Source organism: Melospiza melodia, chromosome 1 (assembly GCF_035770615.1).
Source record: "Melospiza melodia melodia isolate bMelMel2 chromosome 1, bMelMel2.pri, whole genome shotgun sequence".
NCBI lineage: Eukaryota > Metazoa > Chordata > Aves > Passeriformes > Passerellidae > Melospiza > Melospiza melodia.
The window spans coordinates 123,941,933-123,959,290 of record NC_086194.1 but is presented as its reverse complement, the minus strand read 5'-3'; the positions used below and the strand labels follow the sequence as shown (position 1 = coordinate 123,959,290).

The following is a 17,358-nucleotide window of genomic DNA, read 5'->3' as shown; positions in this document are numbered from 1 at the left end:
TAAGTGATTTTCTGAATTAGAAACAAAGAAGTCTGTAAAGAAAGTGGAAAAAAGAAACAAAAAGATTGATTTATTTAATATCATATATATCTGAAACAAAAGGAAGCCTGAAAAACACAACTGTTGCTCCCACAAGGCATAAACAGCTAAAAAAGTAGTAGAAGCACCAGCTCCATCAGGGAAGCCCTTTCAAGCTTCACAAAGCACAAAATACCCTCAGCTGATGAGCTCTGCTGATCTACTGTGCATATTTCTAAGAAGTTTTGTATTGGTTTCTGTCAAAATATTTATCTTAAAATGCCAAAATAACACAACATATTTTAAATTATTTTTTGATACTCTCTCTTTCACAGTACCATGTTCCAAACACCTTCACATTAAATATCTTCAACACTTGTAATACACAGCTTGTTTCATATGGAAGTTGGAATGCAGGACAGCAGAATGTGATTCAGTGTTGCTACTAACTGCTTCTGAAGACTAATGTCTTTAGTCAAATCAACAATAATGCTAAGATGAAGTCAAGGCATAAAGCCTTCCCTTATCTTGGCAGTCAGCAGGAACAGTCAGACATCCCCTGCCTATTTGTGTCCCAATCACTATTATTAAGCCATATTTTAGTACGATATGTTTTGCAGTGTATCTATAAGTGTAAATCTGACTTTCATCTTGACAGTAAAGGAATAAATCATACTAGAAAGAGCACCAGCTCTATGATTAATATTTTCTATGTCATAAATTGCCGAAAGAGAGGGAACCCAGGGAAGCACAGGAGATGCTCTTGAGGAGCAAAGTCGCAAAAAGACAATTGCTCAAACTGTGTCTATGGAACTTGGCAAGGAAGATAAAACCACCTTCTGGATTGTTAACAGCTGTCTGGGGAGTGTCTCAGGGAGTTCTGATGTTCACATGCCAAAGGCCATCTGCATTTTTGTGGGTTACCTTTTGGTTTTCTGTGTCTCTGTATGTTAGCCCAAAGTAGTCTTTTTCCAAAAGGTTCAGATGCTCGCACACTTTGTCAAATAGCACTTGACCTCTGGAACGTTTCTGTGGGAAATAACAGAAAACAAACAAAAAGATGCTTAAGTTTGCAAAATTCTAAAAGAACACCTTTTAAAATAAGTTTTAAACACTTTTTAAAATAAGTTTGCAAAATATTAAAATAACATCTTTTCTGTCAAACCAGTAACCTCAAAATGATTCAAATCAATGCATCCATCTTTCCAACCTATTGACCTGGAGCTTCATAACAATCTGCTGAGTGGGGCAAATCCTCTTTTCCTAAAACCTCAAGTCTTCTTGCAGAGTTAGAAATAAGTCATATATGTCATATTTCAACTTTCAGTAGGAAAATCTCTTCTGTCTTTGAGAAACTCCAGCTTCAAGAGCATGATGAGGTCACATCTTTGCAAACCGAAGCAATTCTTTGTGTGCAAGTAGCAACAAATAGCAGTACAAAATATTCCTGGTCATGGACTATCAGAGTTGTGACTGGCGGGGCAATCCACTGGAGGAAAAACCAAACATGGACATACTTTTTGCTTTGGTAACAGTGTGGACTGGTTTCAGGACCCATTTTTGTCATCACACAGGGAAATGTGATTATGCCATCTATGGAAATCATGAGAAGAGCCTGGTATCTGACTGGGAATGCAGCTGGGTAAAAAACAGCTTTCCAGTGCCCCAGTAACCTTCTTTACTGCTGGCATGTCAGATAAGAAGGCCTCTCACTGTCAACATCTAGAGCCCTTAGCAGAAGCTTCATAGTATCTATCATACTGGACAGTAAAAATTCAGGTCATGCTGTTTCTCAGCGTTGTATGTGAAATTGAGAAAATAACCCTCCAGAAAACCAAACAGACAGAAACATCCTCTTTATAACCTACACATGCCAACTTTGATATTCATTAACTACGATAAACAATTCAAAATTATTTGGGCCATATTTATTGCTGTGTTTCCTCACTGCCTGCTTCCCAAAGTGCAACTCAGCTAAAGGAAAAATCTCTCCACTTTATTCTGACCACACACGTACATAAATATTTTAGTTGATGTCACCACAGCATTTTCTTTATCTGTAGGTGGCTAGAAGCAGACTGGAAACACACTACTTGCTTCAAAGGCAATGCAGGCAGTTGACAAAAAAGAGGAGAGAATGCCACCTCCAAATTTACATGCATCTGCCAACAGAGCTGCACCCGGACTGCACTTCCAGCCCAGCAGCCTTGGCTGGGAGAGGGAAGCTCAAAATCCAAGCTGACACAGCTATGCCAGCAAACCCATGGAGCCCAATGCTGGCCTCAAACTATTTTAGAAGTCCTAAGCAAGCCAAGAGAAAAAAAAGGAAAGAACTGAGGGTTGCTGCCTAACATCCAGTGAAAACATCACAAGAGATGATGAAGGGAGTTGTGCAGCGTAATCTAATTTGTGTTAAATTTGGTATTTTTACTGGCATTTACCGGTATAGTGGAAAGGGCGCTGGAAAACATCCTTTACATTTTATCAATGGAGAAACTGAAGCGTGGCCTAAAAAATGTTCTCCAGCCGAGGAAGGAAAACCAGGCCCAGAAGTGCATTACAAGTGTATTCCTGTAACTTCATTTACTGTGCCTTCCAGCATTATTTGAGCAAACAGCTCTAGGGCCTTGTTCTGTGTGTCACATGCTTTCCACGCTGTAAGTAGGAAGTGCAAATATGCCCCAGCTCCTTTATAGTGTCAAAACAAATGTTTAGTTAATTCTTCACGCCCTGAACTTGAAAGTAGGTAATGAGAGGTTGCTGGTTTTATACTTGGTGCTCTCTGTAGAGAAAGAGGCAGACAAAAAAGATCTTAATACTAGTGCGTGGAGAGGAAGCAACTCAGAAACTTCAAGCCAAAATGCTCACATTTCTGCTGTAAGCAAGCAAAGTTGCATTTGACAAATTTCTTGCTCTTCTACTTGTTAACAAATTAAGTAGTTATACCGAATTGGGAAAAACAAGCAGGTTAGCTCTAGAGGACACCAGCTCTGAAAAACACTGGTCTGCACCAGTGCACCATTTACATGTATTCGAATTGTGGCACTTCAGTGCTCACTTAATTTTAAGAGTCACTCAAGGCCAGCACAGGAGCTGTTTTATGTGGCTGATCCATAGCTACAGAGATCTACACAGACGTCTGCTTTGAGAAATAGTAGCTAGCAGCTGCAAGGTATGATGTTTTAACAGGGAATTACAGGAAACAGTTGCGCAGGACTGTGCTGTAATAAAAACCAAATGCCCAGGACACCCCCAGTGCTCAGTATTTCTTGTTTGGCTACACACTGCAAGTGAGAGTATCTAGAGCAATCTGGAACAATTTTCTTGGCAATCTAACCTCCTCTTCCTCCTCCTGTGTGAAGATGCCCAAGTTGTACATAAGTCATTTTCCACAAAAGTCCTGCTGCATCAGGATGGGGGATAACCCTGCTGGTGGTGCAAGAGGACATGAGAAATCAAAATGTAACTAACGGCCCCTCCTGGCCAGTGTCTTCTCTTCACAATCACAGGGTAAGAACTGGTGATAGTTGAGGGAAAGCATGACCAAGATCACTTCTCCTCCTACAGAAAGAGCCATTAGTGTCCAAACACTCACATTGAGTGTTGGGTGAGCCTCACATCATAGTCTCACCACTGCCCCTCACCCTGCCTGTTCCCAGGTCAGAGATGACCTGTGGGAGAAGGATTTGAGGGCTCTGATCATCTGGGGAGTTGGAGCAGCCTTAAATGGAGTCACCCCTGCTGTTCTCCTAATGCAAGAGAAATCCTCATGCCCCTGCACATAGGCAGCAGTGCCACTTTGTACCCATGTGTTTGTTGTGAGCAGGCACACTGTTTCTAAAGCACATTGCACAGAAACAAAGTGAAGGGAAGCTGTTGCATAAATTCATGGGAAATTAGGAGATTCAATTGGAAATATATAATTAAAACAATTGAATGGCCTGTTTTGCCCTTGTTATTTGTTTTTATTTTACAGCATGCCCAAATAACCCTGCCATGAAAGGCAAGGATATCATTGCTTTGGCAGGGAGAGAATGGGAGGGGAAGAGAAAGGTCAAGCTACAAAATCATACAGCTTCTCAATCCATCCCAAACCTTCCTCTTTCATTTTGTTGGAGTGACAAGTCTAAGACGATGAAAGATTGACAGTCTGCTGGTTACTGTGGATCACAACTTAATGCCAAAAATGCCAATCAATTTCCAGCAGTCCAAAAATGTGGATCAAAAAATAAATAAAAAAGAAGACTTTGTGCTATAAAGTACTGACTTTGTAAACGAAAAAAAAATTCTGAAAGGTAAATCTGGCAAGAGCATCCACTAGAAATATCGTTAGATATTTTTCAGGCATGAATGGGATGAAAGGAAACGTGCAGATGTGAAAAAAGGCACTTTGCTTAAGCTCTGGGAAATCAAGTAAACAGAAGGGATACAAGACACAGATTAAACAGTATAAATGAACACAAAGGTCTGGGAGCAAAAACGTTATGTTTTTTCACAGCCTCATCCCTGCAGGTCTATAAAGGCCATGGCTCTCTCTTGAAGCTGGAATGGGAATAAACAGCCTCCTGGTGAAGTTCCCAGTGAAAGGAGCCAGCAGCAGCAAACTTGGCAAGCCAGTGCCTGCCAGCAATTCTCACACATAAGGAGAAGCAGACTCTCTTCTCACCAGCTTCTCCTCAGTTTTGATGCTAAGTTTCTCCTTCCTTGGGATGCTGAAGGTCACAAAAGGCTCTCTTGTCCCCTAACGGGCTTCTGCACCATGCTCAAATCTTCCCACATCATCTTCTTCAGCCCACATTCCTCCACCATACCCCCATCACCTCACAAGATCACCAGACCAATATTGTGTGAACAGAGTACAGAGTGAAGAACTCAAAAATTCAAGAACTTCCACCTTTGCTCTGCCTGGATAACAACATTATTATCAAGTCAATAACAACATTATTATCAAGTCTCATTGGCAAAAATTTAGATACAAAATTCAGCATTTCTTAATGCAGAACAATAATAAAAAAGTTTTCCTTTATTACGATTAAACTCATGAGCTGCAAAGTACTTATAATAAGCATATATTATCAAAATGACAAAATGCAAGTTTTTGTTATCACTTCAGCCACAAACTATGTGCTGCATGGTAATCACAGAACTGCTGATGGCTGAGGCTGGAGGGCACTTCTGGAGATTGCCTAGTCCATCCTCCCTTCTCCAGAAGCACCACCTAAAGCAGATTGGTCAGGATCGTGCCCACTTGGGTTTGAATACCTCCATGGATGGAGACTGCACAGTCTGCGGGGGTCACCCTCATAGTGATTTTTTTTTCTTCTGTTTAAATGGAAATTCCTGTCTTTCAATTTGTGCCCTTTGTCTCCTGTTGTAGCAAATATGTACCCCCAATAACATTCTGGCTCTGTCTTCCTCACTCCTCCCATCAGATATTGATACACATTACTAAGATCCCCCTGAGCCTTCTCTTCTCCAGGCTGAACAGTTCCAGCTCTCAGCCTTTCCTCATAAAAGACATACTCCAGGGCCTTCCTCATATCTGTGCCCTTTGCTGAACTCTGCCCAGTATGTTCATTTTTCCTTGTACTGGGAAACCCAGAATCAGACTCAGCACTTTGAGACTGAGAAAAGGGAACGGATAATCTCCCTCGGCCTGCTGGTAACACTGCCCAGGATGGCACTGACCTTCTGTGCTGCCAGGGAACATCACTGACTTCTGTTCACCTTTTTGCCCATCAGGACTCTTGAGTAATAAAACCCCTGTATTGTGCCAACCCAGCAACCAAACCCATATGTTATTGTACTGTGTTAAGCCACGAGGCAAATTACATCGAAAATGAGCAACCAACAACTTAATACAAAGGTATGATGCCAACTTCCTTGTCCGACAGGTGGTCGTAAGACTCCAGAAAATTCCTTTGGGAGTCAGTAAAATATAAGGAAGACATCAGGAAGATTTAAAATGTTATGTGTTGGATCGTGTGTCCCAGGCTGGAAGCCAGTTGTGCCAGAGGAAAATTTATGAGGATTCAGATCTGCCACCTCCAATAGACAAATTTTATTTCTATGAAGGGCAGTAGGCTTAGCTGCCCCATGCCAGGAGGCACCACCTCTCCAAAAGGTCTTCAAGCTGCTGTGGCTCCTGGTTTGGCAAACCTGCCCTGTCCCTGAAACACAATCATTTGCAGTCTTCCTGCAGGCCATTTTGGCACCCACCCTGATAACGCAGCCTGAGGCTCTTCTGTTGCCCCTCACCCTGAATGACCCACTTTCACTTGTTGGGTATCCAACCTACAGGACCAGCCATCTTTCCTAGCTCTATGCCAGCTAGAGCTGTCCATGCTGAGGACCTGTCAGTACTCAGCTTCTTTCAGACAGAACCCAGCCCTCTGCCTGACAGATTTCTCACTGGAGGGGCAGCGCCATTCTGGGACTGGCAGCTCAGCACGGCTAAGGAGCCTCTGTTCTCAGAGGGTTTCAAGGCATTGGCCAGGCAATGCCACAGCTGGCCTGACCACACCTGTTCCCTGGCCTGGCCACTGCCCTGCTCACGTCAGGGGCCTCTCCAGCCCCTCTGAACCAGCACAGCCATGATACTGCGATCCCTGTGCACCTCCCCAGGTGCCAAGGGGTTCAGTGTCTGATTACAGCACAGAGTGTTGGTCTACTCTCAAAGCTCTATTTTTGCTCACTAGCAGATTATCCTCCTCTCACTGAGAGGGAAACAGGATGAGGAGCTGATGAGCAGCAAGCAGCCCTCTCCGCTTCCTAGAAATGAAAACCATTGCAGCCTCCAAAGTGACGCACTTTGGGGCAGTTCTGCTTTGGCTTTCAATGCTGCAGTCTCATGTGGGTGCAGAACGCTGAGTAAGGGCTGCTTGCAGCGTGGAATCAATTACAAGGGATCACATTCAGACCAAATTTTGCAGTGCTAGGGAAAACACAAAGTGAGAACAGAGTTCTTCAGCCAGACATCTATAACAGGATTCATTCTTGCCACCAATAACCATCAACTCCACTGCACAGTAACCACAAGGTCAGGACAGCCTGATGAACTGAAACTCCACTTCCCTTTCTGACCAGTCAAGGAGCACAGCAGGATGAAAATGTATCACAGCTGCGGACCTGGAATTTAAAAGGGATGAGTTTGCACGTAACTTTCTGCACAAATACATATGCAAATGACCTTGCTGCTTTCCTGGGAAAAGCTGCCAAGCTGCCAGTGAGCAATGTCACACTAGCTCCAGCCTGGCATCCAACTCCATACAATTACTGTAATAACTCTAGTTAGGCAGGATTGCTGGAATAAGGACAAACAGATCAGTATCATGAAATCCCAGTACGAATAATTGAACTCGAAGTGATGTTGAGGTTATCTGGTTCACATTCCTAATTAGCATTTGCACTTTCCAATGGATCTCAACAATGCACTGTATAAATGTGTGGGCTGGCTCTAGCCTTGCATGCTGTAATGTATTTTGGCATGTGGCTGTACTAACCTCTTCCTTTTCCCCTCTTCCTTCTGGTGGGAAAGAATTAGCTATTTTTTTTTCCTTTCCAATGTTTCAATTTTTTTTTGATGAAGAAGATTCCAATTGTGTGCAGACCACTGATTTTAGTTCATTTTCCTGTTATAATTTAAATTACTTTTTGCAATTTAATTTGGTTCATACTTTCATTTTCTAAACTGCATGGGCTGCATGGTAGTCTCCTATGTGCAAATACAAGTAAAACACCATATACTAAAATGTTTATGGCAACAAATAAGAAGCATAAGCAAGGGAAGCTTCTCCATTCCCAAGTTGCAGCTTCTGCAATTATTCTTGCAACACAAACAAGTGAAAATGATTAACTGGTTGTCAGGAATACTTTGTACTCACCACAGAGAGCACTCTCTTAACAAAATTCCCCCAGCTGAATCTCTGAGTCGCTGAATTCCAGCCTCCTGACAACACAATTTCTCATTCTTTCCTCATGAACTACCCCATTAATACAAAATATATGCCAAATCCCAGAAAAAAAAAACCCAACACTTCTTCAAATACTCATTACTTGCAAGCTAAACTGACCAAGCCTGCAATATCACTTTTGTATGGAGAATCCCATTTCTGGGGGAGGTATATGAACATCACACATATGAAAAAAATTAATATGCATAGGCAAGTATGTATATAATTTGATGCATACAATACATGGATACAAACAGATGTGAATTTGTAAGTGGATGTTCATTGTAGTTCCAAATGTAGAGAAGCTTGTGGTCACACCATATTGCTTCTCCATCTACAGAAAGTCAATCAGAGATTCTAAACTCACACAGTTGTTCTGGTAAGGAGCACATTTTTATCTGTGAATGAAATAATAATCAACATGCCATGACATTTCCCATGTTCTTCCTGAAAAGAGTTTGAGCTGTTCAAGAACCAAAGAGCTGAACTGAGAAATTCTAGGAGCTGATCATTGCACTTTAGGCCAGAAAATCTCCAAACATGGAAGACATGTTTTTTGAACATGTCTTGATTGAAGCCAGCAGAAAGAAATCGCTATTTTTCTCAAGGAAGATAAGTGGAAAAAGTCATTCCAAGAAATTTTAACTCCATTTAACTTCTACATATTTGTAATTTGCATTTTCAAAGGATTTACTCTTTCCCTGTTTATACTTCTCTGCATTTTCTCTCCACAGGGAAAAGAAGATGAAGCAGAAAGGTGACAGGAGTGAAAACAACCCCTGAATTTCTTCAAATCTCTCATTTCTTAACTGAAGTTCATAGCAGGAAGCTAAGTAAGGAGAATCCAGAAAGAAAAACAGGATAGAGAATCTTTACTGGAGTCTTAACTGGCTGAAAATCAGTAAATTTTCCTCTGGTTTACTGAAGTAAATATCACATGTGTAATGTGTAGGATAAAAGCATCTGGGAGCATGACATGACTTAACCACTGGAATTTAGGTCTCTAAATCCCCTGCTGTGCTTGCTGAAAATGGCACTGGCAGCTCCAGAAGCATCAATACCAGTTAATTCATCTGAAAGTTCAATGTGTTGCAAGTCATGTTCTAGGCGTTCCACAAAACATTTTCAAGTCTTTTCTCCTAGGGAAAAAAACCTTTGCCAAAGTTATCAGTGCAACACTGTATGCCAAAGGTAGGCTATACATCGACAAAGCAAACAAGAAATGCCCTACTCCCCTCTTCCACACAGCCCTTTAAAATAAAGGAAATTAACTCATATTGACTTTTTATTCCAACTACTTGGTTTCTTGCAGAAAAAAATCTGCATATGCAAACCATTATAAACCAATGGCCTGGGTTGGAAGTCCCCTCAAAGATCGTCTAGTTCCATCCCCTTGCCATAAGCAGGGACACCTTCCACTAAACCAGATTGCTCAAAGTCCCACTCAGCCTGGCCTTGAACACTTCCAGGGATGGGGCATCCACACCTACTCTGGGCAACCAGTGTCTCAGCACCCTCACAGTAATGGAAATTCCCAACATCCAATATTTAGATTGGATGTTGGGAATTTCCTCCCAACATCCAATCTAAATATTCCTTCTTTTAGTTTAAAACAGTTCCCCTTTGTCTTATCACTATCTGTCTGAGTAAAATGTCTCTTTCCCTCTTTTCTGTAAGCCCCCTTTAACTCCTGGAAGGCCACAATAATTTCCCTGGATTCTTTTCCAGGCCAAACAACCCCAACCCTCTCAGTCCTGTCTTTACGAGAGAGGCACTCCAGCCCTCCGAGAATCTTTGTTGCCCTCCCCTGGATGAGGAGGAGACATAAATGTTCAAAATATAACACACAGTCATTAATCATAAATGTTCATAAATGCCTCCCTAGATGGACAGAACCCTCTCATCCAGTTTGTAAGCAGTTGGTCACCAAGTGTAGGAGATATTGAACAAGAGATTTTTTCCAGCCTTTTAGGATGCAAAGGGAAAAAAGAGACACACTTCAAGAAAAGAAAATGTTCAAAGCAAAATACATTAATTTTTTGGTTCTCAAAAGTTTTCCATACTTCAGTGGTAAAATGTATTTGGAAATGTCCCAAGTCAAAACTCCAGATAATATCTACTTAATAAAATATTTAGCCAAAAGTGGGGGGAACTAAGAATTAGGCAATTTCAAAAAGATTTTTCTGAATAAAAGCTATATTAAAAAGACTTTTTTCCCCATTATGAAGCTACTTCATGTACAGAAATGCTTTTCCTGAAAGCTGCATATCAATGTAAGCTCTCCAACTGTTCTATTTCTTTATTAACTTCTTTATGTGTGAACTTTCATAAAACATCCCAGTAGGTGACTGATATAGAGTAATAGTTTGAAATAAAACCTGCAATAATATTTTGCATATCTGCTTCTGCCTTTTAATTTAGAACACTATCTTATACTGCCTTGCACATATAAGTGATGGCACATAAGGAAACAGAGTAGATGAGAAGGTATTTTAACATACAGTGATGATTGATCACTGTCTTTTTTCCCCCATGATGGCAGTACTATAATTCAGCATCTTGTTGATATTTATTGTAATACACCATATTGAAATGTATTAGCATTCCTGAAAATAACCTTCTCTGTCGACTGCTAACCAAGCATTTAGATCATCAGATAAATATGTAACACTGCCTGTGCTACCGTTAGATACCTGCAGCAAATGTCAATGACATTGTATAATATGACATAGTTTTTATCAGGGGCAACCTTCTTTAATGCCATTTGAGCTGGCAATCCTAAACAGCCAGCACTAATCTAAAAAACCCCAGAGGACTGCTAAATCCCAGTAAGAAGATTGGTGACCTAGTCCCGATTCTGGCATCAAACCAAATTAGGGTTTTTGCCTTCTACCCCAGCAGCAGAGATCACACCAGCACTGGCACCACACAATCTCTAAGTGTACTGATGGGTGCTCCACACAGTTTGCATCCTTGGGAAAACAGTGAGCACTCCTTTCACAACAATGCAACCGTGCTGGAGGCACTCGATAAAAAATAAACAGTCTGGAGCATGTTTTTGGATGTGGAAGTGTGAGAGCCACGTCTGCACGTGCACAATGGCTACAGAAATACCTGTCAAATGTGACGATTATCAAATGCATCCCAAGTGCATCAACAGACTGCATACTGTATAAACTGAGGTCTGCTACCAGCTTATGAGCACTAGCCTCTGATAAAATGAATATAAAAACAGTGGACACAATTTCTCAATTAGAAGTTCTGTTCTCAGCACATTTATTAGCTTTACACATTTGCTAAATCATGACATAAAATAATAAACAGTATTCCATTTATGAAGGCCTTTCAGCAGAGAAAGTAACCCCCTCACTCAGCTTTCTTAAGAGCACAGATTGTTTGGGCTAGGATTTTAGCTAGACATGCAGCTGATCCATTGGCTTAATGCCTCCTGATTGCCCTACAGCCTCCTGCAAGACACTCTGCAGTAACTCAGGCAGGTCCCTTGGGATTCAACCAGCAGCTGAAGCTTTCCAGCAGTGGCTATAAATATTTTCCTTATTCTACCTATACTTGGATAAACTCAGCAAACACTCATCTCTCCTCATCTCATGTGCTAACTAACTGTGCACAAGCCTAGTACCTACATATCAAGGGGAACCAATCACTACCTGAGATATAAATAGTCCTTGGCATATATTGACAAAAAAAACCCCATAAACAGTTTGTTTATTTTCAGCTGAAAAAGCTCTACTGTCAACATAGTCCGATTTACAGAGTAATCTTGCCATATGAATTTAAAAGCCACAGAGCTCTCTCTGACCTACATTGCCAGCCTGGAGTGAAAAAAAAAAATACACTGCAGAGAAAGATGCTCTTGAGGCAGAAGAGGGAGCAGGATGATCAGGCTTTTAGATTTGGGGTACCTTAGATGGTATTGCACCATCAATGCTGGGGTTTTCATGAAAACTAACAAATCCTGTTCTCAAGCTACATCCAAGATTTATCCACTTCAGATCACAACCATTTCTGCCAGAGTGAGATAAACCATGAGAGACAGACCTTGCTGCCTATCAACACTTTGCTTTGCAAGCAGATACTTCACCACCCAGTCCTGTCTATGATATTCTGTTCACTGTATCAACAGACAAGGATGAGAAAACACAAAAGCAGAGCAGTGTTGCACGCGGCTCAGCTGGAAAAAAAATAATCACCTGTATGAGGCATTAAGATTTTCTTTGACATGGTAATATATTTAGAGGATGATAATAAAGTGAAGATTTACTTAATTTGGGTCTGGAAACGGCAACTCTAAGTGTAAACGGGGGATAGCACCTATAAACTGGAGCAACTAGAGTTGATGAATTTAGACAGCTCGGTTGGGACTGGAACAAGCAGCAGGCACTTCATTGACAAGGAAACAGAGCAGGAAACATGACAAAATGCAGGGAGGCTTGGCAGGAGCGTGACTGGGCAGTGACATGAAAATCAGCAACTTCTGTGTTGGTTGGACATGAGGTAGAGGAATGTACACATTGTACAGAAACAGTAGAAGGCTTTGAGTGTCCATTTGGAAAAAGGAAAAGACAAAGCCTGCCATCCACTCTTTTTGATTTATATTCCAGCAGTCATTAAAAAATACACACAGAGGTTGAGTGCTGGCTACACAAGGCACTCCAGGAAGAAGCTGGAGGCTCTCTGGGGCCAAGACCAGCCCAGGCAATAAGCCTGGAGAAGACAAACACGAAGGGACTGATGCAGTCTTACCCTGGCGAGGCCATCAGCAAGGATGGTGCCAAGGACAGGACCCCTGGAGCCAACAGACATCTCTCAGTCTGGAGTGAAAGGCAGGTGGAAGATCATCCTCTCTTGGGCTCTTGCAAACAGATTAACCAGCAAGGAACCTTGCAGTACCTCAGTTTGAGTGTGCATGATCAAACCTAGTTTTCAAAAACTTTGCCAGATGGCGAACAAGCTCCAGTTGCCTGGCTTGTGTCCAGCTGGTTCCCCAAGGCGAGGGAACCAGAGGCACTATTTCAATAGAAAGTTTTCAGCTAGCCATCTATTCCCAAAATATATGCAGTTTCAGAGCAGCTGAAAGTATTTGTCAATGTAGGTGGACTGCTCACAATAGTTTTCAATGTTATGAAAAATGGCTGGCACCTCCAAGGTATCAAAATGAGTATTTTTGCCCGATAAACTCAACATTTCACTGCACAATTAATTTTCATAAACTATTAACAAAAGGCACTAGTTAAGAGGATTAGATGTAGAAAATGTAGATCTGGAGAAAACATGTACAATTTTTTTTCTTTTAAGCTTCTGGCATTTGACTGTGACTATGTCCTCTGCTGTGCCAAAATGCGCAATTTAAGGTCCCACCTGCTGTCCACTTGGTACATCTAAAGAAGTGACTTAGTTTTAATTTAATTTAATTGGTTCCTCATTCAGTCTCTAAAATACTTGCATATGAACTGGAGAAAATATCTGTCTAGTGATTTAGGTGTCTGCCTGCCAAGGTTATAAGAGACCTTCGCCCTGAGTACCACACATCCCAGATATTCCCAGCCACAGGAAGCTGTGGGGGGACCTGAGCCTGCCCTGGCAAGGCAGAAATGCTCCAGTCCCACTTCCTCTGCCTTGTGGAATTTTGAAAAGGCTTAGCTCAACCTGACTTGTTTTGATTTAGACTTCTTTAGCTTCAGTGAAATAAGAATAATAATCATAATCACTAAAAGGGAGCCCAAACATTTTTATTTTTGTTTTAATTACCAAACTGAAGGAAAAAAAACCCTTTCTCTTCTCAGCCTCACAGTTGATTATTATGAGATCGTTATGACATTGGTGCTGATTTCCAGATCATTATGCTTCTTGAATGGACAATTATTTTAACTCATAAAAAAAGGCCTACAGTATTTGGAAAAAGCAAGTCAGAAGAACTGTTTATTAACTTTATTCAGCTGAATCATATTCAGGCAATACTCAGACTCCTACTGACATGTGTCAGGTAACATAGATCTTAAGTGAATCCCCTGGCTAATCCAAGTCAGCCCTAATTAGAGGGTCTGGGTACAGAAAACATGCTGTGTAACAGCAACGATGCCTCTCAACCCAGCCACTTTTACTGAAACATATCCTGGGGAAGAAACAAGACCCAAAACAAAGGTCTTCATATTAAATTAAGTGAAGTGTAAGCAATGAGTAGGTCAAAAGGAAAAGACTTATTAAAAGAACTCCTCTTGCATTCAATAATCAGTTTCGCATGTAAAACCATTTGCAAGAGACTGTGTGGAATTCATTAAACAATTAAAATGTGCAGGGGGTAACCGAAACTGTATCCTTCAGAATGCAGAGTGCATCTTATTACAAGGTTTCCTTCCTGACCTTAAAACCTACCTCAAAACCGAGGCGAAATTTGATGTTATTAAACTCCCTGTGCAAAAGCGGCTGGCAGGTCCACACACGGAAACTCCCAGGGAAGGGCTTGCTGGGACTGTGTGGGGAGGGGACCAGGGGCCATGCAGTCCCCCTCTATCATTCAGAAACACGGGAGGATTTTTCCTCCAGAGGGAGTCTTGCAGGTCAGGAAAAGCAGCACAGGCAGCCACTGCTCTCTTTCATTGCTGGCAGAGGTGGCAGTGCAGAAATAATTCTGCCTGTTCTCAACCCTTCAAGCCTGTCCTAAGACAATCTTCAATGACTTTATTTTTCAAGGAAGCATCATGTAGTCACACTTTTTAACAGCAAAACGAGAAATGAATGCGAGAAGCACTACTTCAACTATTAGAGAATCCATTTATTTCATGTCCATTTTGTCTTCAAAAAGGATTATCAGCCCATACTTGTGTAGGGCAGAAAGGGAACAGTTCACTCCAGTCTGCTTTGGTCCAAGTCACAAGTCCTGGTTTCAAATGTATGAAAAGAAAACTTCTTGCTATTTAAACTCAAGCATGCTACTCTGATGTCACTTGAGGATGTGGGGAAATCCATTAAGAAAGTGGGGTCTCCACCAGGGAGGAAGTCACCAGAAGTTCATTACAAAGGTGTAACAGTGGCCACAGCATGGGACACGGAACCACTGCCCAAGTTGCGTGACTGAGAAAACTGGAGTTAAAAATACCCATATACAGTGTACTTTTACCAGTCCCTTCCCACCTCAGCTGACCCCCACTCACTCAGAAGTGGGGTTTAACAGTAATACTTTTTGAGTTGTTGTTTCTCCATGTGTTGTGCAGCTTATCTGGATCCTACGTCAATTTGCTGTTTGATGTAGGGCTGCAGAGATGCCACAGACAGGCTGCCATGGAAACATTTGTTTTCATTCACTGGTGGCCTGCATGATAAGAAAGTCTGAGTGGTACAGGAATGACGAAAGAGTATAAATTACCAATGGCCTCAGACAGCTGAGCCTTTCAAAATGAAATCTAATTATTTCGCCATTTATTTAGACAGATTATGTTACAGCTTTTTGCCCTCACATTGTGAGTGACAGCATGTATATATTTAGAGCAGCAACAAAGACAAATTCCGACTTGTTTTAGGAAGACACTTTAAATTAGGCTATGTGTAATGGAGAGCATGACAGCTTGTTCCACTTGCATCTTTTAATTAAAATGCAGTGGTCTAGATAACAGAAAATTGAGATGGGGCAGATATGGACAAAAAAGGAAATAAATACTAGAAGAAACATATTGTACTACAGCATTTGAAAGCTCCTACTTAAAGCTGAAGAAACCCAGAAATAAGTAATTTTTGCTTGTTTTCTTGAATCTTAGGAAAAACTTGAACTAGTGTGTTCATTGCCTTTTTTACGTTATCTGAAATTAATTTGCAGTCTTGGATCTTGCTTTCTCCTTAGCTCTTCAAACCAATGAATGCAAAGCATAGGTCTAGCTTGCTTAAAAGAGACAATTTGAAGTGTAATTTTGGCCACAGCTCTGGCCTTGGACACATTGACAATCAACATTTCGGAGCATGATGCTGGTTGGGAGAGCACAATGAACAACCCAAGGAGAACCATTGCCAGCAGGGGTGAACATCTGGTGGAAACCACCATGCTTTGTCCCTCTGGATGGACTGCATCAACTCCTGTGATCCAACGCCCCTCAGAAATCCCCAGGTTCCTCATGACACGGGAGAAACAGACAGCTTCCCTGAGGCTGTTTGTCTTGGCAGACTGGGGACAATGTCAATGTACAAATACCTCTTTTCCAAAAGCCAACAGCTTTCCCTGGGGAGGGGAAGCACCATCAGGTGGCCATCCCACCTTGGAAAGGAAACCCTGCTCTGAAATTCGGCTGCCACTACCATTTGCAGGCTTCTGATAAGAGCAGCACTGGGGGCACAGATGGTGACACTGGTGGTTTATGGTTTTGGAGGAGGATGAATGAACAGGTTGGGTTACCTCCTTAACCTGGTTTTGGCTTGTAATGTGTTACTGCATGAAAGACTTTCTGGGTCAGGACAGATAGAGCACACAGGCAGTAACACTGCAGGGCCTCGAGGGAAAGCTTTTACCTGGTATTTGCTTAAGATCCTTTCACCGAATGGAGACTACATTAGATGACCCCCTGTTAACCTCAGCTTTGAAGTTGGCTCCACTACACTTTCCCTCATACATCTCATACAACATGAAAAAACCCCCAGTGTCACAAATGCAAAGCCCTGAATGTGGGAGAGATTGAAAGATATAGCAGCAGACAGAGAAAATGTTCAGCATTAAAAATGGAATAAGAAAGAGCTTCTGAAACAAAGGACAGCAAGGGCATAATGGATTAACCAATCTTGCCTCAGAAGTGTCTCAATCTGTGAGTACGTGCCACGTCGGCTGCCAGGTCATTAGTGGGATGAACACATAATTGATAAGCTGCAGGTTGCGCTCTACTGGAGAGCAATAAGCTCCTTTAAATTACATTAATATTTAACATACATAAAAAGCATTTGTCATTTGCAAAGCACTTTATAGAGTAACTGATGGATTCTCTAATGATCCCCAACTCCCAGACTAGGGAATGCAATTCTGGAGAGATAAATACCTGGCCTGCATCCAAATCAAGATTCACTGACAGAGCTATTATTCTAGCTCAAAATTAGGTTTCTAAGTTTCTGGTCCTTCCAGATTACATTGCTTTGAGCCTTCAGTAGGTAGAAGCATGATACACACGGAGCAGGAAGAAAGGAGCTGACAACACAGGGTGACATTTCTTGTCTCATGACTCACATTTAAAAATTGTCACATCCCTACCTTGGGTCACTGTCACTCTGAAAGATGCAGTTATGTGGGTTGAACACAAGGAATGGAAGTATTAAATATCAGATTGCCATGTTGTCTGTCCCTCTCACTTTTCTTTCAGAGAATTAGTCTTAGGGTATTTACTGACCTCCATAATTT

General features: G+C 41.6%; 1 protein-coding gene across 28 annotated transcripts in view; it reads right to left on the bottom strand.

Annotated features, from left to right (window-relative positions):
- Positions 1–17,358, bottom strand: part of EPB41L3 (erythrocyte membrane protein band 4.1 like 3) — a 96,968-nt gene that overhangs the window by 40,733 nt on the left and 38,877 nt on the right. For all 28 annotated transcript variants that reach the window (XM_063166471.1, XM_063166480.1, XM_063166489.1 and 25 more), the window contains one exon: positions 943–1,047. In XM_063166471.1, coding sequence (XP_063022541.1) covers positions 943–1,047 — 105 coding nt within the window. The remainder of the gene's footprint in view (positions 1–942; positions 1,048–17,358) is intronic.